This window comes from Astyanax mexicanus, chromosome 21, assembly GCF_023375975.1.
Source record: "Astyanax mexicanus isolate ESR-SI-001 chromosome 21, AstMex3_surface, whole genome shotgun sequence".
NCBI lineage: Eukaryota > Metazoa > Chordata > Actinopteri > Characiformes > Acestrorhamphidae > Astyanax > Astyanax mexicanus.
Genome location: NC_064428.1, coordinates 16,654,860 through 16,681,376, shown reverse-complemented (window position 1 = coordinate 16,681,376; position 26,517 = coordinate 16,654,860). Strand labels below are relative to the sequence as shown.

At 39.4% G+C, this 26,517-nt stretch overlaps 1 protein-coding gene across 1 annotated transcript in view; it reads right to left on the bottom strand.

Annotated features, from left to right (window-relative positions):
* Positions 1-3,118: 3,118 nt before the first annotated feature.
* Positions 3,119-26,517, bottom strand: part of grin2ab (glutamate receptor, ionotropic, N-methyl D-aspartate 2A, b) — a 190,914-nt gene continuing 167,515 nt past the window's right edge. The window contains exons 5-14 of the mRNA XM_007260263.3: positions 23,367-23,481; positions 13,678-13,880; positions 12,429-12,594; positions 12,135-12,288; positions 11,899-12,024; positions 9,470-9,699; positions 7,579-7,739; positions 7,281-7,468; positions 6,820-7,058; positions 3,119-6,698 (exon numbers count right to left, since the gene is read on the bottom strand). Of these exons, the coding sequence (XP_007260325.3) occupies positions 4,911-6,698; positions 6,820-7,058; positions 7,281-7,468; positions 7,579-7,739; positions 9,470-9,699; positions 11,899-12,024; positions 12,135-12,288; positions 12,429-12,594; positions 13,678-13,880; positions 23,367-23,481 (3,370 nt within the window). The 3' untranslated portion in view covers positions 3,119-4,910. The remainder of the gene's footprint in view (positions 6,699-6,819; positions 7,059-7,280; positions 7,469-7,578; positions 7,740-9,469; positions 9,700-11,898; positions 12,025-12,134; positions 12,289-12,428; positions 12,595-13,677; positions 13,881-23,366; positions 23,482-26,517) is intronic.

Genomic DNA, 26,517 nt, shown 5'->3' with positions numbered 1-26,517 from the left:
TATCTAACTGTTGATGCATCACGTCCAATTCCAGGTGTGCGCTAGAACAAAAAAAAAAAACAGCACTAAGCTGTGATAGGTATTTGTTGGAGTTACTTCAATAGGTGATCAATCAACTATGTATGCGATGTGCAGCTTAATTAAAGGTGTCAATTTGCTAAGGGAAAAGTACAAATTTTGCATTAATCATGCGTGTGTTTTGTGTGCATAATGTGGAATTTGCCATTTCCTTTAAGAGCCAAATGCACTCTGACTTATAACAGATTGCTGTTCTAATGGCGCAGCACTTCTGCTCTTCTTAGCAGAGGACACTGGCCTGCTCATTTACGCTGTGAAGGTGCATCAGCAGCTCAGTTATGAGAACAGCAGTGTTATTTTTTATTTAGTATTCTGTTTATTGTTGATGTTTGTGTGTACACACGTTAAGGGCACACAGTGCACCTGTGTTTCCAAGATAGCAATGAACATCTGACTGTTGATGTCTGGTTAGGTTGTATTCAGTCAGTGGCACCGTGTATTTTCCATTGCCAAGACAGAAATATGCCAGAAATTTACCTGAACACACCTCTCTTCGAGACCACATCGCCCATCAGCGTATAAATATATTTGTAAGCTCTGTTGCTATTTAAACAACGCAAAAGCAAGGTGTGAATAGGGCCCGATGTGTCTGAGATGTTCCATGTTCCAAGTAAACGCTCACATGTCTGAAAGCTTTCCGGTGCAGTGCTGAATCCAGGGTTCATACAGTTTTTAACCAATAAATTTCCATGATTTTTTCATTACTTTTTCATGCCTTCAAAGCACATTTTCATCACCATGATTTTTCATAAACAAAATATCAGTACAGACATAAAAGAATAAAACCAAAAAGCAATTAAAACTATATTCAAAATTGATAGAAGGCCTAAAATGAATCTTATTAAAATGTTGACACAAATAATAAAATGGTGTAGGCTTAATTAATTCGGGGCTGATGTATTTATTAGCTCAAAATATATTTTCCCCATCAATAAACTAATACACAGAGATTTGTAGACCTAATTTCCATGACTTTTCCAAAACTTTCTGAGTATTTCTATTTCTCCAAAATGTATCCAGGCCTGGAAATTGCTATTTTTAAATTCCATGACTTTTTCAGGTTTTTCATGACTGTACAAACCCTGTGGATCTTTGCAATTGGCTGCGAAAAAAAAAAATCATGTTCGCCCAATCATCTGCCAGATCTCTTCATCTGCGAGGCACAGCTTCCACACTCAAACACTCCAACAATCCTTTTTCACACTTCTGTATTGATTAAGGAGGAAGCATTAATAGCAGTGTTAAGTGGTTTCCAGTTGTTATAATCAATAGCTGAGACTACTGACTGTTCCTTAATACACCAATAATTCAGTTAATCACAATCAACAAAATGTATTCTCCATTAGGTCTATTAAACTCCAGCTGAAAAGCTCTAATTATTATTTTTGTGATTTTAACAAGTTAATCAATAAAAACAGAGTGAAACTAAATGGGAGTGACTTTTAGCCCAGTGTTCAGTTCAGTTCAGTTCAGTTTAAAATGGGATTAAAATAGGCTCTGAGTGGTCCAGTGGGCTAAGCGCTGCCACTATAGTCAGGAGATCATTGGTTCAAATCCTGTTCATGTAGCTTGCCATCGGCTACCAGAGCCCTGAGAGAGCAAAATAGGCCTTAAAACTCCACATCTGCATTAATTTATTTCAGCAGCATGTACTGGTGAGCAGATTAATGGAGGTATGTTTTGCGGTATTCCCAATATAGGCTATGTGGGAGGAACATCCAAACATGTTAGCTGTGCTCCTGTTAGCTGTGCTTAAGCTCATTAAAGATATCTACTTTAATATGGGCTTATATTGGGTTATATAAGGGGCTACTTTAAAAAATGTACTCCCAGGTGAGCAAATACCGGAACCCTGCTTGACAATAATAATGATCAGTGTTATACACATGCTGTTTATATATCTAAGCTCAGAGGTCAACAAGTAACAGTGGCTTGCAAACATATTCATACCACATTTTTCAATCAAATTAGCTTTTTTCCACAAACGTAAATGCATTTTATTCAGTTTCTAAGTGATAAACTAATACAAAGTAGCGCAGCATTGTGAAGTGAAATTATAGCCCCCTTTACTCTAAAACCCCTAAATAAAAATGCTCACCATGGTCACTCTGGAGGAGCTGCAGAAATCCACAGCTCAGGTGGAAGACATACACTCCACTAATCTGGTCTTTATAGAGGAATGAAAAAAAAGACATAAGTGCTATTTGCAGTTTGCGACTAGCCATTCAGGGGACACAGAAAACATGTGAAAGAAGGTGCTGTGATCAGATGAGACCAAACATGAACTTTTTGGCCTACAAGCAAAGCACTATGTGTGGTGGAACACTAACACTGCTCATCACCTTGAACACACCATCTCCACTGTGAAACATGGTGGTGGCAGCATCATGCTGTAGGGATGCTTTTCTTCAGCAGGGACAGGAAAGCTGGTCAGAGTTGATGGGAAGATGGATGGAGTTAAATACAGGACAATCCTGGAAGAAAACCTGTTGGAGGCTGTAAAAGACTTGAGACTTGGAAGAAGAACTTCCAGCAAGACAATGACCCTAAAGATACAGCCAGAGCTACAGTGGAATGATTTAGAACATTTATGTGGTAAGACATGAAAACTGATGTTCACAGAGGCTCTCCATCCAACCTGGCTGAGCTTGAGCTGTTTGTCTCAGATGTGCAATGCTGGTAGAGACAAACTCTAAAATACTTTCAGCAGTAATCCCAGTGAAAGGCGGTATTAATAAGTATTGATACAGGGGGAAAAAACGTTTAGGCTTTGGATTCTTTTTTCACTGTCAGCACTATCAGCACTGAACCCAAGCCTGAAGGGAAGTCAGGTCTTCAGAGAACTAATCATTTTAGAAGAAACATCTCTAATGCTTTGAAACTTTTTTGTTACATTTTTATTATTATTATTACTGTCTATTTTCAAATCATGAGTGGAAAGGAACTCTTCTTAGAGCTTTGAAGCCCGATATGTACCCTGAAATGTTAACCTCGTTCGATTTCACACACAACCAACTGAAAACACAGCAGAAACATGTGGTCCAGTTCGACACTTTTTCGCCATATGACACTTTTATGCTTGTATTCAAATGACAATCAAAAATCACGTTGGAGATGAATCCATATTTCCATATTCACTGTAAACATTTACTCCCATTCACATCAAAAATTAAAAAGAACAATTCTGAAAGTCTGACCATAGAGAAGATTAACATGCTGTTATCTTTTTTCTTTTTTTTTTATACATACGCAATTAAATCACATTTATAAATTAATTTCACATGTATTACAATTCATAAATGAAGTGAACTAATAAATAAAACATATTAAAACTAGGAAATTTCATACATAAATATTATATTGCAACCTGATATTGTGCATATCGCTGGAACGACCATTATATTTGAAAAAACAACTGAAAAAAAGAAAAAAAATATTATATTAGTGAAGTATGGGCGTGTGGTTTAATTCTGCAGGAAGTGATGTGTTTGTGCATCAGAGGCAAACAGGAAGTTCTTATATTTCGGTGGTCCTGCAGTGCAATATGTGACATCATTAGTTTGGGCTCTTAGATTACAGCATCTTTCAATAGTCCCTTCGAAGAACAGCGTGACCACACAGCATATAGTTTTCCACTGTTTTCCATTTCCAGAGCTTTTCTTCCCACTTCAGTGTGAGACTTTCATCCCTTTCTATATTCTCGTACCGCAACCGTACAATACCGTACACATGCTTGGCATACCACTTGTTCAAATATTTGGCAGTGTATAAAACTGTGTAAAAATGACCTGTCTAGACAACTATAGAAATAAGCTCACTCTAATAAAATTTAGAAGTCGTGTGTGGTTGTAGTGCGCCCAACACTGGTGGCTCAGAGAAGAACAGTGTCTCCCTGCTTACGTTTGGCATGCAGGTAAGGAGGGTGGTGGAGAAGGAGGAGGAGAACGATAAAGTCTTACACTTTTAATCTTGACCTTTAAATGTGTGACGCTAAACTAATGTGGTGTTTGGCCCCAATTACACCAAGTGTCCCTCCTGTTCTACGCCCCAAAAATAAATAGACAGTAGTTCAGTCATTATTAGGTAGTACGTGTTGTCGAGTTTGAGTTTGACCTAACCCTAACAACAATTTCCACTATTCTGAAACCTGAAACTGACTTCTTTTCATGATTTCTGTGGTTCTCCCTTCTGTTGGGTTGATAACTTGCCAAGATTTTATCATATCATCTTATCGATTTTTATCTTTATCTTTGTTAGTCAAATACTTTTTGGTTGTGCACATCAGAGACACATTTATAACTTTTGTTTTTGTTGTTTTCATATTTGTGTTATTAGATATGTTTATTAATATAATTATTTGGACTTTCCTTGTTTCATTTGTATCATATTTTTGCGTCATATTTAATAAACGCATTACTTCACTTATTTAGGGTTATCTGTGTGTATATCTGTATGTGGGACTGTGTTTTTTGGTAGATCATTTGTTGAGGGAGAGGGAAACTCTTTGGAGCTGCCCCGTGATTCCCAGCAGCTTTTGTTGCACTTCCTCTCTACGGCACGGTCAATGTCCGGTCTGCATGTGCTGCCGTCTTCGGTGTTTATGTGGAAGACAGAGAGCTGCCGCTCGTCTAGAGGGGAGGACCTGATGTGAAGTGTTGAGCTTTGAGAGGTTTGTCCAAGAGCAGGAAACAAAATATATTCCACCCTTTTATATTCCCGCTTAGTCGTAAAGCTTTGCTATCTTCGATATTAATCAGTATCCGCGTGGACCTTCCCACAGGTGTCCGTCTTAGAGTTCAGAGTTTCAGTGTCACTCAGTCTTTCTCGTTTCTTCAGACATCAGACTCAATGCTGGGCATCCTCTTGTAGACGCGCCGGGCTCCACCGGCGCTCATTGCTCTGGGGGCAGGGTATGTGCCGATGGGGGGAGGGGCTACATAAGGCATGACATGCTCGGGGTAAAAGAGGTCAGGGGTTGCCACCCCCATGCCGAGCCCCTTGCCATCGGTCACCTGACCTAATGTGAGCGGCACCAGTTGTTTGTAAATGTCCGTGGCGCTGTGGCCGTGCGCCAGGCGTTGGTCGTCGCGGAGCGTCTGCAAGAAAGGGTTGTCCGTCGGACGGGCCGGGTACATCGACTTGCTACGCCGGCCAATGCCGAGCCCACTCACCCCCACTCCAGCGAGGGTGTGGTTAAGGTGTGTGGGCTGGCTCTTTGGGGCCTTGTCCGGGATCAGGGTGGAAGTGGGCATGTTGGCGTAAGGAGCACTGTCCTGAAGGCTGACCCGACGGGATGAGTTCTTCTGGGGTAGATTCTCGTAGGAATGCTGCCGACGGATGATAACATCTTCGTTCTGATAGTGGCTGATAAGCCCTTCGCCCTCTTGGTCGCTCTGGGGAAGATAAGCAGTGAAGGAAGCATCAGGCTGTGGCAGAAAAGCGGAGAAGTTCCTATCTACACTTCCGCCACGAATGATACCGAGACCCACATCAGGGTGGAGGAACTGGTCCTCGCTGATGTCATACAGGTTGCCAGAGTGCAGACAGGCATCGCAGCGGTACTGAGGGGACCGCACAGTGTAAAGCCCAGAGTAGCTGGTCACTTTTGACAGGCAGCTACGGCAGTGGGTCTGCCGATGGTCTTGGACTGAACCAGGAGCGGCGGAGGTGACACTGGCCACGCCAGGCTTGCCGTATGTGTTGTACTTCTTCTCCTTCGTAGCAGCAGTGGCAGTCTGCATGACATCCGGCTCATGAACCTGAGTGAGCAGGTTGCTATTCAGCTGCAGGATTGGCTGTTGTTCAGACGAGGAGGGAGGTCGATGCTTGTTGTCCCTGTGCTCGCTGAATATGTCGGGGTAGTGCATTCCATGATCTTGGTCGATGGAGTCGATGGTGTAGATCTGACTGCCCTGACTGCTCTGAGAGTAGATCTGCCCGCTGTGGTTGCTCTGTTGGCTGGCTTGGCTGCGCAGTGTCGAAAGTTCCACATCACTCAAGTCCCGCGGCAGTCGGTTACGCTTCCGTAGCGTCTCTTTGACCTTGTGCTGCTTCTGCAGATCCACACGGCCAGAACAATCAGATATGTCAGATCGTGCTTGAGGATCTTCGGGCAAGTATCTCTGGCTCTTCATCGTGGCACGAGGCTCGATAGGTGGAGCAGCAGGGGGCGGGGAATCACTCTGAGGTCCTGGGGCCTGCCGTAGTGTTTCAACTGACTTCTTCCAGAGTGCACGGGACTTGGACGCAGGTGGTCGCCCTGGTTCATTAGCAAGTACTGGGTTATTGTCAGGAGGCTGGGCATCCGCAAGACTGAGAGCACGCTGTCCAGGCAAAAGGGCATTGTTGAGAGGCTCTTTGTGGCGGTTGGAAAGCATGGTGCTGGCATTGCTGTAGACAGTGTCTTTTGGACAAAGGTTGTTGCCTTTGTTCATAAGTTCCAGGATCCCTGGGGTATGAGGGAGGAGACTAGCGACAGGTCGTTTAGGTGAGGTTACCCCTAAGGTGGTAATCTCTTTGGCAGATTTCAGCAGGTGCAGCATGTTGGCCTGAGGACTGAAATCCAACTCTGGAGGCTTCTTCATCTCAATGTGTACACCATGAATACAGCTCCAGATACCCTAAAGAGGAAAACAGAGGTACAGAGCATGACTGCCAATACAAAAACAAGCAGAAAAAGAAATTGTAATTGTGAATATTCAACCTGTGCTGTGTTGTTCTGTCTAGGCCTGTGTTCCTCACCCTGCTTATGGTGAAAAGAAGTCCAGGTCTTCCAGAGCACAGACCAGTGAAGCAGTAACGGAGTCGCCAGTAGAAAAGGTGCTCCCAGGCAAAGGTGATTAGTGACAGTGCCATGGCAGCCGCTAACATGTAGAACACGCCAGCCATGTTGTCCACATCCAGCTGACTGCTCATCACTTCATTTTTCTCATTATGGCAGATACCCGTCAGCCACTGAGCCTCCAGCTCCTCCATCTCACCTAGTCCAGAAAAACAAGCATATAAATCCTTGGATAAGCTCGCAAGCAGAAAGGCACTGATTATCACATCCACGCTGAGCCTTAAAAGGCTGACAGATGTGGGAAAGAATAATGCACACAGAGGCAGCGTTCTCAACATTCTAAAGCAAATGTAGCCATCTGTGAGCTACATTTGATATTTGGGATAGTTACAGAGACAGAAATGTAAGACAGTGATCTTACCGTCGCCAATTATCCCAAGGATGGCAAGATCTACCAGGCGCTTCCAGTAGGATCCTTTTTGAAGGGCAATGCCATAACCAGTAGTGGCAAAGATGTAGCCACTCCCAATAGTCACCAGTTTACAGCCGTCATCTCGCCCTGCCATGTAGTTTAAGACGGCTGCATCGTATATGAATGCGTCAAGTTTGCTGCAGAAACCAATATTAGGTCACTTGACAAATCAGGACAGCAGTCACTGCAACAGTTGAAAACTGTTAACTTGTTATATTAAATACAAATATAACTGATGCCAGCTTACCCAGTCTTTAGGCTGACCAGTGCATCCTGGACTCCAGTCTGGTGGTACTTGACCATATACTGGTGCATGTCTGGGTAGTTCTTCCTGATGTTCCTTTCTGTGCTGCCATTTGGGACTGTACCAAACCGAAATGGAGGCGAGAAGGAATATGGACTCTGGAACTGAACAGAATAAGCAAAATACCTCGGTAATGTTTAGGTAGCCACTGGATAGCACTAAAATATTATTTAACACATGAAGATAACTGCTATTAGCTGTAAAATGTACACAAAATTAAGTGGTGGTAATAATATCTTATTATAAAGTTTTAAAAGAGTAAAATGTAAGCATTACAGTGGCTTGCAAATGTATTAATACCCTTTAAGCTTTTTTCCAAATTTTGTGAATGTCTTGATTTCTGCAGCTCCTCCAGAGTGACCATGGGCCTTTTGGCTGCTGTCAGTATGAGTGAATGGAAATTTCTTGGTACGTTTGCAATTGTAGAATACTTTTTCTATTTTTAGATGATGGATTATACAGTGCTTTTTGGGATGCTTAAAGCTTGGGAGATGTTTTTATAATCTAACACTGCTTTAAACTTCTTCTCCACAACTTTATCTCTGACCTGTCTGGTGAATTCCTTTGTATTAATGATGCTGTTTGTTCACTAGTGCTCTCTAACAAACCACTGAGGTCTTCACAGAAAAGGTATATTTATACTGAGACTAAATTACACACAGCTGGACTTCATAGCACTATTTTTTACTTTTAGTTAAGGGTTTCATAGAGTAAGGAGGGCTGAATACTTTTTTATTTCTATTTGATTAAAAACTTTAAAAACATGTATCCTTTTTGTTCCACTTCACAATAATGTGCTATTTTGGTCTTTCACTTAAAATTTCAATAAAAAATTTAATTTTATGTAAGGTTCTAAGGCAGGGGTGTCCAGTTGGGGGCCAGAAGGAGAAATATATTTGAAGTGACGGGCCACAGACTCTGTAATAAAACAAATAATGAAATATACCATTTTAAATAATACTTTTTCCCGATTACTTTCATTTACACACCATTTTACTTGACTAACTATCTTTATCTTTGACAGTGTTGTGTAAACTAAGATGTTTAATTTCATGATGTCTCTTAATATTAAACTCCTTAATTACGGCAACTTTTAGACTCTTTGCCCCGTTTTTCTGCGCTAGAAATGCGCACCCTCTCCGCTTTTAGACTCTTTGGCCCATTTTTCTGCACTAGAAATGCGCACTCTCTCCGCTTTTAGACTCTTTGGCCCGTTTTTCTGTGCTAGAAATGCGCACTCTCTCTGCTTTTAGACTCTTTGACCCGATTTTCTGTGCTAGAAATGCGCACCCTCTCTGCTTTTAGACTCTTTGGCCTGTTTTTCTGCGCTAGAAATGTTTCTGACACCTAGCAAACTTTGAATCTCACATTATAAAAACCTGCTTAACAGCGGGCCAACTTTCATTCTATTTCTAAAATACCTCGCGGGCCGCTCTAAAAAAGGAAACGGGCCGCAAATGGCCCGCGGGCTGTAGTTTGGACACCCCTGTTCTAAGGTGAAAAAATGGACCTTCACCTTGCATTCTTTCTGAAGCTTAACGGTGCAGTGGCAATCCAAACTAGTTACAAACTCTTCATGGGACACGGAAGCCTGCACTCAATGAGAAGCAAGAGTTTTGCAGCTTAAATCTCTTTTTTCTAAAGCGGACATGACGGCATGAGCCGAAACATGTCCGCCTTAGAATAAAGAGATTTAAAAAGCAAAACTCTTGCTTCTTATTGAGTGCATTTTTGAATTTATATTTATAAGCCTTCATTAACTCCATTTCTCAATGTATAGTAGATGGTAATAAAGTGCTGTGTATAAGAAATATAAAGAAAATACATGTCTTACTTTTCTGTCACTGAGACCAGTGACCTGATCCACAAACTCCTCTTGGATCATGAAGGCAGCCAGGTTAGCAGTATAACTGGCCAGGAAGATCACAGCAAAGAAGGCCCACACAGACACTATAAACTTACTAGTGGTGCCTCTGGGGTTCTGAACTGGCACAGAGTTATTAAAGACCAGACCCCAAAGAAGCCACACAGCCTTGCCTATGGTGAAGGATGGACCGTGGGGGTCTAGAAAGAGAGAAGAAGAAGAAAGGAGGCTGAATGAGGTGTTTAGGAACTGTACATTATTTGATGGTGCTGTTCAGGCAATGTTAAACCTTTATCCTTGAAGTTAAATCCATTGGTTGTTCGAGCATTGTCCTGTTTAAATATCACACTAGAGTGTACATTAATAAACAGGGTTCATATGCTGTTGTTCATATGCTCCATGTCTTCAAGGCACATTTTTCTTGATATTTAAAACATCAGTGCAAACATGGACAATAATAATAAACATTTATTAAAACTATAATGCAATTGCTATTAAGCAATCCTGACACAATCTTCAATAATAAAATAATAAAAAATAATAAAATGTGTATCAGATCCTGAGAGCTCATTTGTATAGGGATATATTATCTTAAAAAAGCTTTTCTCAGTCGGTAAATGGAAACACATTGCTACGTTGCAAATTTCCATGACTTTACCAAAACTTTCTGAATATTTATATTTTTCCAAAGCTTATCCAGGTCTGAAAATTGTTATTTTCAAATTTCATGACTTTTCCAGGTTTTTATGACCATACGAACCCTGATAAACTATAGGACCAGTGGTTATAGAAATTAGTTAATCTAATGCTGGAATGTCAGTGTGTAATACTAAGCCTTTGCTTGATAGTGCTGTGGCTAAAAAAAACCCCACAAGAATTAAAATATTTTATATATATATATTTATTTTTATGTATTTCGGCACACTTGTCTGGATCTACTCTAATGGTGCTCAGTTGCTCAGGTTTATCAAGAAAAGTTTGTGAATTTAATATTTCAACAGCATTATATCTTTACCAAGAATATCTGAGTAATACACTCATACCAGGAACACTACATTAGTTGCAATTTAGACTGATATGGGCATTACAGACTATTTCTGTTTGCATAGCTCAAAAAAAAAAAAAAAAAAAAAATACATATATATATATATATATATATATATATATATATATATATATAGTCTGTAATGCCTGTGTAATGCAACATGCCAGACATCTTGGTTCCTAATGGTGTCCTGCAAAGAAAAAAGAAAATACAACACAAATACACATTTTAAACTGGCCGAGGATATTTATAGTACCGTATTTTGTGTATGAATGTATGAATTTTTCCAGTCAGGTATTAAGGCCATGACCATCAGTTTAGTTCTCCAGCACTGAGGCTGGAGCAGTATTAGCATTAGCCACTAACTGCGCAAAGCACTTGCTTATTCGTCATTCAAAGGTGAGGATTATCGGTCTGTAACCTGCTGCTAACCCCACCTAGCTCTGCTGGAGCAGCATAAGCATTAGCCACTAATCACACTGTGTAAGTGATTACAAGTGTAGTGTAGCACTATTGGGCGGCATTAGTGGAAATCTGGAAATCTAAGCTTACTGTAAATAAAAGGAAGCGCATTACTTACCCAAATGAACAGTTTTCAGGAGAGAAATCTTTGTAGATTAACATCCAGTGCTCATTTCACTTTAAAAGAAAAAATCTTTTTTTTCTAAGAATCACAGTTTTGTTTACTTAACTTAGCTTAGCTTTACTTCTCTTTGAATTCGAAGGAAAACATGGTGACTCCCCTGTTCCTTACTAGTGTTGCATAATGTGCCTTTTAATCCAGTGCACCTTGTGTATGAAAATGTATGAAAATAGATCAGAAAATAGATGTTTATTGATAGTGTGCCTCGTAATTATAATGAGTACCTTATAATGCAAAAAACAGCAGCAGCATTGGTTGTGATTGAGCATTGTTCTGTTGAAATAACATTCATGAACAGCAGGGACACTGGTAGCAGAAATGAATTACTGTAAGGCTGTGCTATCAGTGCGCATGTAATTAAGACCAAAGGTGATCAGGCATTGCACGAAATTGCACTCCAGATTTGTCTGGGTGAAGATGACCAATGAATGATTGTGTGTGTGAAGGGCACTGTGATCAGCGCCTGGATTAATGGTTTGTTGTCACGTTTGTGTTCTGGTGTGGGGTGCAATTTCATACATTTTTAATCATTTAGCGCTCCTGGTAACCTTTATCTTCCTTTCCGAATAGCATTGCAATTTGACACTTCCTTCAGGGTGGATCTATTTTTTAATGATGTGTGTATGTGTGCTACCTACAGGGTTATTGTGCTGATTTGCATTTAGCATGCCTTCTGATGCACTGGGTCACTGGATAGCAGTGCTGTTTTACCTTTGCCCTGGGCTAGGTTTCTGTTGAAGCCTAGTGGACTGATGAACTCAAACAGGAAGACAGCAATTGCAGTGACGATGAGCAACATCACAAACATCATTACCCACACCGACGCGCTGAAGGGTTCTGAGGGCAGAGAAAGAGGAGAGAAAGGGAGTGAGAAAAAACAGAGAGAGCAGTGGAAGGTCTCGAAAATAAACACGCCAGGTCACAACATTTGTCAAGAGGTTGATTACCCAAAAACGCAGAGGGAGATACTGTTCCATTGCTCCGGGAGACCATCACACTGATGCCCGTTTCCACAAACGGGACCGAGAAGTCAATCACCTCTGACCTCTCCTCATTTATGGTCAATGAACCAACAGCCATCACAGCTTTCTTATAAACCACCTGAAGAGCAGACAGCAGGAAAACGAGATCAGTCATCTGGACAGATGAATTGTGGCAAACCTAAAAGTCAAAAACTCTCTTTCTTTATTTTCCTGTTGGTTTAAGAAATGGCTTTGTTAATGAATGTATAATTGACTGACCTCCCCCACCATGCCGTTCCACACATTATTGATCTTCTTGCCGTGCTTGCCGTTGGTGACCAGGTAAAGGTCGTAGGTGAACTTCACGTTTCTGGCGATCTTCTTCAGGATATCTATGCAGAAGCCCTTACAGCACTGCTTGACATAGGAGCCACCGGTAGTATTACTGCAATACAAACACATAGACGTCAACAACTCCCTCTTGTTCTGGGTCAGGTTATTGCTCATTGATGTATATCTAGAACGATTTGAGAGCAAAACACTAATGGGGGCAGGAATCGGAATTAAACTCTTAGAAGCTATTTAGGATGGACAATTTTTCTATTATTTGTATTTTTGGCCAGAGTGGGAATTGAACCCCAGAGTCCAGACTTTAACCTCATTAAGAATCTTTGGGATGTGCTGGATGGAGAAGAGCTGCTTTGTGCAGTGGTTGGTCAGACTCTACCATCATTAATGCTGCTGCAAGATCTTGGTAAAAAATTAATGCAACACTGGATTGAAATAAATCTTGTGACACTGCAGAAGATAATTGGAACAACACAGTGAATACTTGCTGCAATCAAAGATAAAAGCGGTTCAACCAAATAATATAGTGTTTGACCTTTTTTTTGGTGGGAACTTTTTTTGGCCAGTGTATCTACATTAAAAGGCATCAGTTCTATAAACAATATATCATAGCCACATAATTCACCACCTTTGTTTTAGGCAGGCGGGAGTAAACTGGCCAAGAGTCAATAGGTCAAGTTTTAGGCAGTTTTTCTGTGGCCTTTATATTGTTCATATCGATAATGAAATTATATCGTATCGACCGAAATCAAGGAAAATGTTGTGGTATAAATTCTGCATTTATCGTCCATCCTTAATTGTAGCTTATTCTAATAACAATCAAAGCTTAAATGTTCCTCATAGTGTTAGTCTAAATGGGCGGGGCTAAAGTTCTTCAGGTGACGTAGGTGGATATATTGTGTGTAAATATTTAACTATGTTAACATTATAAAACTCTTATTTAAAAAGTATTACATATTTTTATACTATAGGGAATATGGGCTCTTTTATGTGGTTTTAAAAAGTGCCCACACCAAATATTTCAGATTGTCAAGCTGGCCTTTCATTTATTAAGTGCTAACATCTGAAAGCAGGACTGAACAATGAAATATACATCAACATTTGGAACAGTGCGGCGCTATATTTGGAGCATTTTGCACTTGCGCTTTAATGTCGCTGCCTCTGTTGCATTGACACTCACTCTTTGATGTGTTTCCTGCAGGGTACTGAGTTGCGCATGCAGGTCCCAGTCAGAATGTCCACATCGTCCACGATAACGAAGGGCTTTTCCTCCAGAGTCACGATGCTCAGATGGTTCTCATCTGCGTCCGTGTCTCCGAATGAGTTGTAGCGGGGCCACACAGGAAACTTCAGTATCAACGAGTGGTTTTCCCAGCGACCCATCTACAGCACAGAAACACACACACAAGCTTTTTATAAACAGCTGAATACAGTCATTCAAACACACTGTGTTGGTGGAATTACGCACTGTGGGTCTTTATTTGGATGCCAATGTCGATCTGTATAATGGAACTGGTAACTGATATTGCTTAGGTATATTGCCTCCTTAAAGCAGCACTAGGTAGGATTTCCTTGATTACAGCTTGAAACTCACTGCAGCGCTGCATTGAGGTGTAATAGGAGGAATAGAGGTGCTCTCGTGTCTGTGCCGGAGCTCCTCTGAGCTCAAACCATACTCTGTAAGTTTTCCGAGGCGGCCTCGACCAACGCTTGTGAAAACTGCGACCTGCTTTCCGACCTTTAGTTCTAACAGTTCTACAAAGACTACTGGTTCATTCTTTACAAACTAACACACAGACACTCTGGCAGAAGCTGGAAAGTGACCAAATATGTCTGTGAAAGCCAGAAAACGAGAAAGAGAAACTAATCCGCCTGAAACATTTATTACACTCTACAACTGTAGGGGAGCCCACGAGCACAAAATCTCAATCCTACCTAGTGGAGCTTTGATACACAGCAGAAACTGCTAAGCTAACAATGCTTAAAACACTATTTTGGGGTTTCTGATTGGTTTGAATTGTTTTGACAAAAAGAAAACCTAAGCTTACCAAAACCACATGACAGCAAAAAAGTAAATACAGGAAGAAGGCTCTGTGTTCTAGACTAGTTTACATTTCCGTGCAGTTAAACATTGAGCAACTGCAGAGATGACATTTGTAAATAGACTGGACAGTGATTATCTGTGCAATATACCAAGTTAAACTGGCTTCAAGAGCTGTTTAGCTTAAACTTGTGGAGTCCATCTGATAGTTAGGGTCAGATCAGTTTCAGGTCATGTTCTCACCACAAACCAATGACTGCAGAGGCTGTTTAGGACCAGATCAAGACTACTGAATATTAAGGATCTTGGTACACAGCTAAAAGTGAATACTGTATTTACACCTGCCCAAACAAACAAACTGGACTAAAAATAACAAACACCCTTAGTCACGAATCTTAAATGAAGATCTGGTTGCATTTTGAGCAGGTTGAGAGACATTTTTAAGCTAGCATTGATAGCATTCATGATAAGATGAGACGGATGACATTTAGTCCAGTAGTCCAGTGTTTGTTACTAATGTTACCCCTAATCATTATAATCAATGTTAATCATCTCCTAAAAAAGGAATCAGATATCAGACATGTTCTGGCTGTGCACCTAAAAGTAAAGTGCCTCATTTTAAGGCTTAATCATTTATATAAAAAAAGATCAGCAACATTTGCTGATTTATAAGATTGCAATTTTGGTATACGCAAGGTTAGGGGTGTGCCATATTGTATCATACACGATTATATGCATATAGTTTTGTAAACATAAAACACTGATATCATGATAATCATTTTCAAGTATTTCGTCTTGAAAGCATTATCATTTCTATTTGGTTTTCTATATACTGTGAAGCCTAAAAGATATTTTTGTCACTGTTTATGTATGTATATATGCATTTTATATGGGTGTTATATTAGATTGTTTTTATGTGATATTATTTATTTTGGTGTATTATTATTATTATTATACAAAATAGGTCAAAAGAGACAACCAAATAAAACTTTAACATGTACATTTAATTTAAAAAATCTGTGTTTTTTCATACCACCAACAATATCGGTATTTCAAAAATACCCTGAAATATTCTGATATTATTTTTGAACCATATCAGCCACCCGTAGGCAAGGAGAAAAAAAAAATTCTCTCTGCTTATTGGTCAGAGCTGGCTGGGGAGGAGCAAAGAAGTAAATACAGGAAGTAAATACAGGAAAAATATTCTGTGTTCTGGACTTAGAATATATATTTCTGTGCAGTTTAACATTGCACAAATGCAGATATGGATTTGCTAATTGGTGTAGTGATTATCTGGGCAATATACCATGTTAAACTGGCTTTAGTAGCCTTTTAGTTTAAACTTAATAAGTAAATCTGATAGTTTGGGTCAGATCATATTCAGTGTGAAACATATATGTATACATGTAAAACTTTATGTATTTAGTTGCACTAGTATATTCTTGATTTTTTTATTGTTCTTCAGTGTTTTTTTTTCATATCACCAAGAATATCATTATTGCAAAAATACACTGAAATATTTAGATATTATTTGTAGACCATATCAGCCACCCCTAGGCAAGGAGAAAAACAAACATTCTCTCTGCTTATTGGTCAGAGCTGTCTGGGGTGGAGCAAAAAAAGTAAATACAGGAAGAATATTCTGTGTTCTGGACTTAGAATATATATTTCTGTGCAGTTTAACACTGCACAAAGGTAGAGATGGCATTTGTTAATATATTAATTATCTGGGCAATATACCATGTTAAATTGGCTTGTTTGAGTCAGATCAGGGATAAATTATGTTCAGTTTGAAAAATACATTTATACATGTAAAACTTTAATATTTTGTTGCAGTAGTATATTTTTGAATTTATTAATTTATTCTTCAGTGTTTTTTTTTCTCAAATCACCAAGAATATCATTATTGCAAAAATACACTGAAATATTCTGATATTATTTTTGGACCATATCAGCCACCCCTAGGCAAGATAAAAAAGACTGGGTATCTCTAATCCAAACACATGTGCAACTGATGATATCTTGCACAGCTAATGCAACATTCTCAGAGGGAGAAATATCATCTGTTGAACTTCTGCAGGCAATATAACCTCCACCAATCGCTCTTTTCTCTGCTGCTGGCATGGCGATAGCCGAGATGGGTTGTGTCCCAGCAACCCATACTTTTTGACAAAGGTCATAAGGATTAGCCTGTCCTCTGCTTCAGCATATGTGCAGCTAGCTCCAATGAGCAGTACAGCCTGGGCTACAGACCCTGGAGAATCACCGTAATCCTACATAAGCTCAAAATAATGAAGGAAATCAGGTTTCTTGATATTTTAAATATCATGTTTAAATCTGATGATTATCTTTTTTACAGTGACATTCATTGAAAGGTTAAGAAGGTGTTGTTTTTCCTTCTTCTGTAAGGTTTCTTCATTTTGGAGATTGTTAATTGTAAATTCTTAGCAAGAAATGTTTCTATATATTATTAAGAAGAGGTTATTCTACAGTAGCACCCCTTACAGAAGTCGTTTTCTTGGGTGCTTTCACACCAACGACCTGGCCTGGTTTTAGCCAAAATAGCAGGTATGAAAGTAAAATGAAGGTAAAAAAGGTGCTGTAAACCAAAATTTGGTTTGACCAAAAGAGGTGGTCTCAATGTGGATCAATTGAACCACGGTTTGGTTTGCCATGTGAAAACATTTTTTGGATCAATTACAGAAATATGAACTACTGACAGACTATTGACACCAATTAAACAGGTCAGATATTGCTGCTGTCCAATGAAAACCATTTCTATTTTTGGATGTTTTTATTCCTCATTTAAAGCCTGTAGCTGCTCTGTAACCTGTGTAAATAACTCTGGATGAATAGACCAATATAAATGTTTTAGAATGACATTAAAAACAGTTTTTTACAAGTTTAAAGCATTTTTGTCATAATAAGTCATAATTTTGGAGATAATTGTTTTTCATTGGACAGCAGTAATAGACGACCTCACCAGGAAACAAACTGCCAATTTCCTAATGACAGGGACAAAGCTTTGACCAGGGGTACTTAATTTCAATGTGAACAAAGTGCCCTATTTTACACCAGTGCAAGGTGTGTTGCAAGGCTCATTGCTATTTATAGAAGTGGCCTGGAAGTGACGTGTGTTTAGGTACATTTCTGGTGTATTGCTATCTTCAGTGCAGTGGAAAGCACAGGTGCTCCACTGACTGATTTAAACCTTGGCAGCAGTCAGTCGTCAGATGTTCAGTGTGTGTACACCGGTGCTTGTTACACACACAAGGACACTTAGTAGTTCACAAATCCAGCTTTTGCATCAACAATAAACAGAAGACTAAATAAGATTGCTGTCCCTGTAAATTAGCTGTTTGTGCACCTTCACAGTTTAATGGGTAGAGAAGAGCAGAAGCACTGCGCTGTTAAAATACCAATGACACGCCGATTGGTTTATTTCATGACGCTCAAAACACACCCATGATTAATTAAGATAATTAGTACAGATCTTTTGAGTGTTTGGAGACGTACAAGGTGTACTTTTCCCATCGTTTTGATAGCAAAGACACACTGACACTGACCTAAATCAAGCTGCACAGTCTGTGGTTTGATGCCTCGCCTATCAATGGCTAAAATAGGGCCCAGATTATTTTAAAAAACACAATCCAGCCAAACTTTGTGTGATCTACTTTTATTTCCTGTGGGCCAAACTCAGAGACATAGTGACATCACTGAGACCCACAGTGGCAGCATGTGCTCACCAAAATACATTTCCTCTCACCGTTTTGTGGAGGGAGTTGTGTTATAAGGCTCTGGTGAAGTGGACGCGTCTGGGACTATGAGGCTGTCAGGTAAGATGTTAGCCTGAGAGCTGACCTGAGCGCCTCACCACAGCTTAGCCTGGCTTACCCTGCCGTCACTCTAGCAGCACAGCTTGACCACAAAGTATCCAGGCCTTTTTTACAGGAGGTTAGTTGAATTGGTGACAAGTAGCAAAGCAACACAGCTACATAGCAACAAGTGACAAGTCGAGTCGGGATTTTCCGTCTTTATGCACAGAAATGCCACTAAATTCAAAACTGATTGGCTGAATAAAATCTTTAGATCATTCATTAGCATTGCATGTTTCTACTTTTCCTGTTTATTAGGATACATCTTTCCACACATACAGGGCAATTTGAAGAAAAATGAAGAATGGAGGAGAATAGCCCAACAGCTTTATAGGTAGATGACTAAATTAGCCTGCATGCTAACTGGCCACACCAATATACAATAGGGCTGAATGTAATGATTATTTTGGTAGTCGACTAATCTGATGATTATTTTTTCGATTAGTCAACTAGTCAACGATTGTTTGTGCCATGTTCTGCATCTCTAAAAATGATAGAAACTGCTGAACGTGAGGTTTAAAAGCCAATTAAATGTCTAAATGTTGTTTAAACGTAAAAAAAACACTGATATTTACGTAATTTGAACAGACAAACTGTCTCTTACACTGTACCAAAATTTCTTGATAAACGGACCAATAGAAACTTTTCAAAATGACCTAAAATAAACTCTTTTTACGTGGACTTCCATTGAAAGTTTACAAGTTTTTTTCTCTGTTTTGGAAATAAGTGTTTTTAATTGGACAGCGACGATATGTAATCTGTTGTGTTTAGGCACTTTTGAAGACACATATTAAGTTGAGTGTAAACTGTGCACATATACATATGAGTGAGTAATTTATCCAACTTACCCAACATTGCGCTCCATTGTTGGGCTTCTTTTTTTTTTTAGTCGACAATGACATTTGTAGTTGACAAATTTAAATAATCGGCATTGCCATTTATATCGACTAATTGTTGCAGCCCTAATATACAGTAATGCTTGAAAATATGTTAACCCTTTAGAATGTTCAATATTTCTGCATAGATATGTCCTAAAACATCATTAGATTTTCCTGAAGTCCTAAAAGTAGATAAAGATAACCCAGTTAAACAAATAAGACAAAAATATTATACTGGTTCATTTATTAATTTAGAAAAATTATCCAATAAAACATATTAGTGAGTGGCAAAAGTATGCAAACCTCTAGGACTAGCAGTTAATTTGAAGATGAAATTAGAGTCAATTAGGCGGTAGTGGGAGGAGCCTGTTTTATTTTTTTTATTTTATTTTTCTATCTAAGTCTAATCCTTACAACACGTTTGTGGAAGTGTATCCTGGCGCAAACAAAAGATTTCTAAGGACCTTTGAAAAAGTGTTGTTGATGCTCATCAAGCTGGAAAAGGATACAAAACTCTTACTAAAGAGTTTGAACTTCAGCAATCCACAGTCAGACAGATTGAGTACAAATGGAAGACATTCAAGACCATCGTTACCCTTCCCAGAAGTGGTCGACCAACAAAGATCACTCCAAGGGCTGCGATTTCACAAAAGACCCCATGGTAACTTCTAAACAACTGAAGGCCTCTCTTAAATTGGCTAATGCTAATGTTCATGAGTTCACCATCAGGAGAACACTGAACAACAATGATGTGCAAGATCACGTGGACAAGCCAGTAAGCTATTGAAAGAATGTTTTGTGGATAGATAAGAGCAAAATAGAACATTTTGGTTTAAATGTTAAGCGTTATGTTTGGAGATTGAAAAACACTGCATTCAAGCAAAAAAAATTTTATCTTATCTTTGAAACATGGTGGTAATAGTATTATGATTCGGGCCTTTTTCACAGCATCTGGGCCAGGTTGGCTTGATGTAACAATGAGTTCTCAATTATATCAGAGAATTCTAAAGGAAAATGTGAGAACATCCTTGTATAAAATCTGAGGATGGTTTAAGTCATATTTATGCATGAATATAGAACATTTTAAAGTGTCACAGAGACAAGAGACAAATTGTGCCATTGTTAGACTGTTGTGCCACTCAGGAGCCTAACCGATTAAGCTTCTGTTCCTCAGGGTTTTACAGAATGCAAAATTTGGCACTACTTTCACTTCTTAATAACAGGGTGTGTCGTAATATTGGGCTTTATTCTGGAAGTTGAATTGTTTCCAAGTTTTGAGCATCTCTCATTAATTTGCGTCAAAGCAGAATCCTCGTCTCTTCCCGTTGAGATCTCGAGAATGTATCTAATCACACTCACTATGTGAAATGTGTGGATGTCTAAAACTCGCGCGCTGCCGCTGCATTATGTACGTCTCTGTTGTAATGTGAGCGTGCGCACGCCCGCACGCTCGTCTGGGTGTGTGTGTGTGTGTTTAAACCCAGTTAGCACAATCTACTCACACCCCTGTTCCAGCCCGATGCAGTGAGAAATGATTAGTGCCACACTCTTCACACACTCACTGCAGGGTTTTAATGTGTGTGCATGTGCGAGAAGCAGAGAGAGAGGGAGAGTGAATGAGCGAGCGAGACAGGGAGAGAAAGGAAGAGGCTTTGCACGCTACAGGGCGCCGTCAAAACACACGGCGTCCGACGCACCTCAGAGAATAACAACTCATTAAAAAGAACGTGTGAGCGAGCAAATGATTAAGAAAACGAGAGTATGGAGTGGGGAGACGGAGTGAGAGGACAACTAAAGCTAATGAGAGAAGGAGGGAGCGCGGCTGAGAGAATAGATTATTATAAAGGAAACAAACGCATTATTTAGTCAATTAGGTAAATTGAACGAGAAGTGGGAGAGTAAAATGAGAGAATTGAGATTGCACCAAAAAAAAACAACAGCAAGCAAAAAAAGCCTCCAAGCGTTTAGAACAGGGCAGGTTTCCCAAAACCTTCTTAACACTGAGTTCTTCATAAACTTGTACTTGTTAAATTTGTAAAAGTTTCCCAAAACCTTTTTGGAATGCAGTACAGTAGTGCAAGCAGTGGCTTAGAAAAGTATTCATACTCAGTTTTTACAACCACAAACTTAAAAGTATTTTATTGATTTTTTTAAGTGAAAGACCAACACAAAGTAGCTCATAATAATAAAGTGGAACGAAAATTATTCATGGTTTTCAGTTCTAAATTTCAGTTCAATAAAAATCGGAAGAAAGTATTTTGAGGTGTGTCGACCAGCTTTGCGCGTCTAGAGAAAGAGATGTTTGCCCTATTCTTTATAAAACAGCTCAAGTTCAGCCAGGTTGGATGGAGAGCGTCTGTGAACAGCTTGTAAAAATGTTCATGTCTTGAAACAGAAGCTCAATAAGATTTAGGTCAGGACTTTGACTGGGTCATTCTAACACGATTATTATTTTTTAAATATAAACCATTCCACTGTAGCTCTGGCTGTATGTTTAGGGTCATTGTCTTGCTGGAAGGTAAATTTCCTTCCCAGTCTCAAGTCTTTTGCAGCCTCCAACAGTTTTTTTGCCCTGTATTTGGCTCCATTCATCTTCCCATCAACTCTAACCAGCTTCTCTGTCCCTGCTAATGAAAAGCATCCCCACAGCATGATGCTGCCACCACCATGTTTCACAGTGGGGATGGTGTGTTTAGGGTGATGTGCAGTGTTACTTCTATGCCATACATAGCGCTTTGCATTTTGACCACAAGGTTTAACTTTTGTCAATCCTGAGCACAGCTTCTTCTTCCAGATGTTTGCTGTGTTCCTACATTGTGTGTGGCAAACTGTAAATGGCACTTCTAAAGTCTTTCTTTCAATAAGGTTTTTTTGTGACTGATTCTCCCAGGCAATTAATTGCACTGGATTTTAGTAAGGGGTTTCAGAGTAAAAGAGATCGAATACATCACATTTTTTTCAGATTTTAATTTGATCACAATTTTCTATTACTTTCGGTCCACTTCACAATCATAGGCTACTTTATGTTGGTCTATCATGTAAAATCTCAATAAAATACATTTAATTTTTGGTTGTAAGGTGACAAAATGTGAAAAAAGGGCCATGGATACCTTTGCAAGCCACTGCGCATACCTACAGCTTACTGCTGAAAAAAAAAATAGTGCTTTTCTGATGTGCTTTTAGCTTTTCAGCATGGAGGGAACATTTAAACATTTAGATTTAAACAGGACTTTTAAGTTAGTGATGCACAGAACTTAAAATCTCTTTCACTTTTGTTTGAATTATATAGCTAAAATGTATAATTATTAAATAAATTCAACTACAAAACTTCAATTTTAAAATATTTAATATTTAGTAAAACTGCATGGCTGTTCTAAAATTAAAAATAGAATTTAATTTTATTAGAAACTCAACAATGTTTAGGTAGGGTAAGTCCTGCTCTTTGGTACCATGATATTTGAAATTTATATAATGTCTGTATGTTATTCTCAGCAGGCCATGATTTTAACTGTGTTTTTGAGCTGGATTACTCGCTGATAGTTAGGGACAGGTCACTGGACACTGCAATAGCAATAAAACTAGGGATACTGTTGTGTAGTTTCTCACACAGTATGGGTGTTAGCCTATACTAGTTCAAATAATTAAAAATCTTTAGTAGTTTTTTTTTCATAATTTTGGATCCTGGAAAGTTGGTGCATCCCTAGATTGAGCCTAGAACAAATTGTTAGAATTAAAATATGGGTAAAATTTTAAAGATGACATTAAAACTGTTCGACTTATAAAAAGCAATTTTAACTTTGTATTATATTGCTTTATTATTTTCACACTCATGACACAGGGCAACACAACCATATCTGCCAATATCAGGCAGTCTGTTTTAGTACAATAAGTCTTCAAGCCTCAATCCAGAAGCCATGGACATGCTGGCTTTCCTGGACAAAAAAGACTTGAACCTTCACTTATTCTAATATGTATATTATAATATTTAATATTTGCATTAGCATTGCAAATAATGCAAAATTGTATAATTCCTATAAAGACATAGAGAAAAGAGAATAGAGAAAGAACAACTCACCTTTTCCCATTCTCTGTCTGGGTTGAGAACAATGACCACCAGTTTGGGGTTGACCTGGTAACCGTCGTCCATGAATGATAAATCCCTGCCCTCCAGGTTCACACCCATCATATATCTGCAACACACAAAACACACAACATACAAGATAACTCAGTTAAAAATCAGTGATGATTTAGTGCAAACCTATGCAGGCCATGAATCCTGCAGAAACATAATCTGATTAAACTCTGATGTTTGCTGTAGCGAGTGTTGCTCATCAACACTGATTAATAAAACATTAAGTTAAATAAAATCTGGTAATAATGTGAGGCAGCTGCACAGGCTTTAGCCCTCAGTATGGGTTTAGATAATGGGGACTGTGGTATGCTGGCTCTGTGTGCTCTGTGTTTCTCCTGAAAACTGTTTATTTTGTGTGGGTAAAACACTTTTGTTAATTTACATTTATCTTATGTTTCCAGATTTCCACTAAGGCTGGGTGCAGCAACACTAGCATTAGCGGCTTACTTCTATCCGCGGTTAGAGCTAGTAAATGCTGCCCGACACAGTTACACTGACTAAGCCAGGGTGATATTACCTGGTGATTCATCCCACATAGCTTGTTTTATCAAGGTAAACACACAGGCTACAGTCCAATATGCTCACCTCTAAACGGGAAATAGCTAGTGCTTAGCATAGTTAATGCTAATGCTGCTCCAATGAAGTACAGCATTACACAGGAGATTCAGTTTAGTTCTCCAGCACCGATACTAGAGACTGGAGCAGCATTAGCATTAGCCACTAACCGCTAGCTCTTTTGCCATTCAGAGGTGAGTATTATCACCCTGTAGCCAGCTGCTAATCCCAGCTAGCACTGCTGGAGCAGCATTAGCATTAGCCACTAAACACGCTAAGCGCTAGCTCTTTTGCCATTCAGAGATGAATGTTTCCAGCGTGTGTACCATATTAAAAAAAGCTATGTGGGAGGAACCGTTAATATTGCCCTATCTTACCAAAAGACTTAGGGTTCCTCAGTCTAGTGCTACTGGACAGAAATCTGGAAAACTAACTTAGCTTAGATTTACTTAACTTAGTAACTCCCCACCACCCAGTGGTGAGACCTGCTGAATAAGAAGGAAACATGGCAAACACTTCTGTTCCTTACTAGTGTTGCATAATGTGCTTTATAATCTAGTGCGCCTTATGTATGAAAAAAGACCAGAAAATAGACGTTTATTGATAGTGCACCTTATAATCCGGCGCACCTCATATTGTGAAAAATACAGTACTGTAAGCTAGTGCTGTGCGATATGAAGATAAATATTGTGGGGACGACAGAAAAGTGTCTATCGTGCTACTTACCTTGTATCGTTTCTACAGTAATTTCATAATTTATTCATGCAAATATATAAAGTAGGCTACGATGAAATGTATTGGTGTGTTCACTTTGCATAAACTTGGTTTATATAAGTGATAATAAAGTAATCTTCTCAAAAAACGCTTCGTAAGCATTAGCCACTAACCACAGCACTAGTTATTTTGCCTTGTAGTCTGCACATTTACCATGTTAAAACAAGCTATGTGGGATCAATGGCTTAAATAAAAAAAAATGACATTTATTATTGTTTGTAGAATTGTAGTTGATGACACATATTTCCTAAAAGATAAATGAATAAACAAACCCTAAATATTTATTATTTTTTTTCTAATCACAGCATGAAGTCTGAGCATCTAACTCTGAACTATTTTATTAAAAAATGTCTGTAAAGTAACCCTTCTAGAGTAAACATTGATGAAACCACAAGACCCACCACAGACCTGACCTAAATTTTAAAAACCTGTGAGATCTGTCTCCCAGTTGTCCACCTCAAAGACAACACAGCTTTCAGCTGATGAGACACACTAGCTGTGCTCCTGCTCTCACGTCTTCTTTACTGTACTGCCAGCACAGCAGGCCAAGCCCCACAGCTTCCATCAGCGCGTTGCCTCCTTCCCCCAGAATCTAAGTTTGGCCCCACCTACGGTCTAGGCCACTTCTATCACAAGCACAACCCACAGCGAGTCACAGATCGAGTGTTCTCACCACCTAGAGGCAGAACACAAGTTTCTGCACATTTTTAGAAGCTCTTCACAGGTCTCTTTTTTCAGCCTCCAACCACAAACTGGCCAGATATGCCAACATAGCTGCTGATGCACAGTGTACTGTATTCAGATAAGTGTGTGTCTATGCTCCCTGAATTTAGAATACACTGAATAACACACTACAAACCTTTCATTACAGAACATTTCCATTCAGCCCTACACGCAATCCCTGCACCAGAATGTCCACTACAAACGGCTCAGGACTTCATTCTTCAGACCTGATTCAAGGACGTCTCGGTAAGGGAGGATCCACGCTGTGTTATTTCTGAGGGCTGAGGCACACTGCACACTGTCTCATTTCCTCCAGGGTTCACACTGTTGTTTTTGAAGGCTGTTTCTGGCTGTGCTTCTCTCTGCTGCCAAATAACAACAGGGTCTAAGTAATTATCAATTATGCAGCACCGTGCATACTTCTGAGGAAATTACACCTGTTACACAACCAAAACGGCCCCCTTTAGACTATTATATTTTCTGGATTCCCCACTCCAAGAACTCCAATTCCCACAATGCACTTCCATCAGTGAAATGTTCCACACTATTCACGCAGAGACAATTCTGGAATTCCCAGTTTCCTGACACTAGTAATCATCGTGTTCATTGTGTTTCTCTATTGTCTTTGATTATATACCTCTTTGTCTTTTGCAAAGTATTGCCAACATACTCATGTTGTTGCACACCAAATGATTCCTGGTTGTGTATGATACGGATTTGCTCTATTGTTTTGTTCTGCCCTTCAGATTCTGGTTTGTTGCCCTATTGATTGGTTATCTGGTTCTCACATTGTTTATGACCTTTGGTTTTGCCTCAGTCTAGGCCATGTCTGCTTTGTTCGCTTTCTTTTTATCGCCTGTGCTGGTTACACTCCACTGTATGTTTACTCTCTATTGTCACCATTAAACCTGCTGATTATTTTGTACATCAGCAAGCGCCTATTCCATCCTGTGACTAGCACTTAAAGCTATTAAAGTAGAAAATCAATCCCCTGTCTCTCCATTCATACCCCTTGAAATGTTCAGGTCTTGTCACAGAAGCT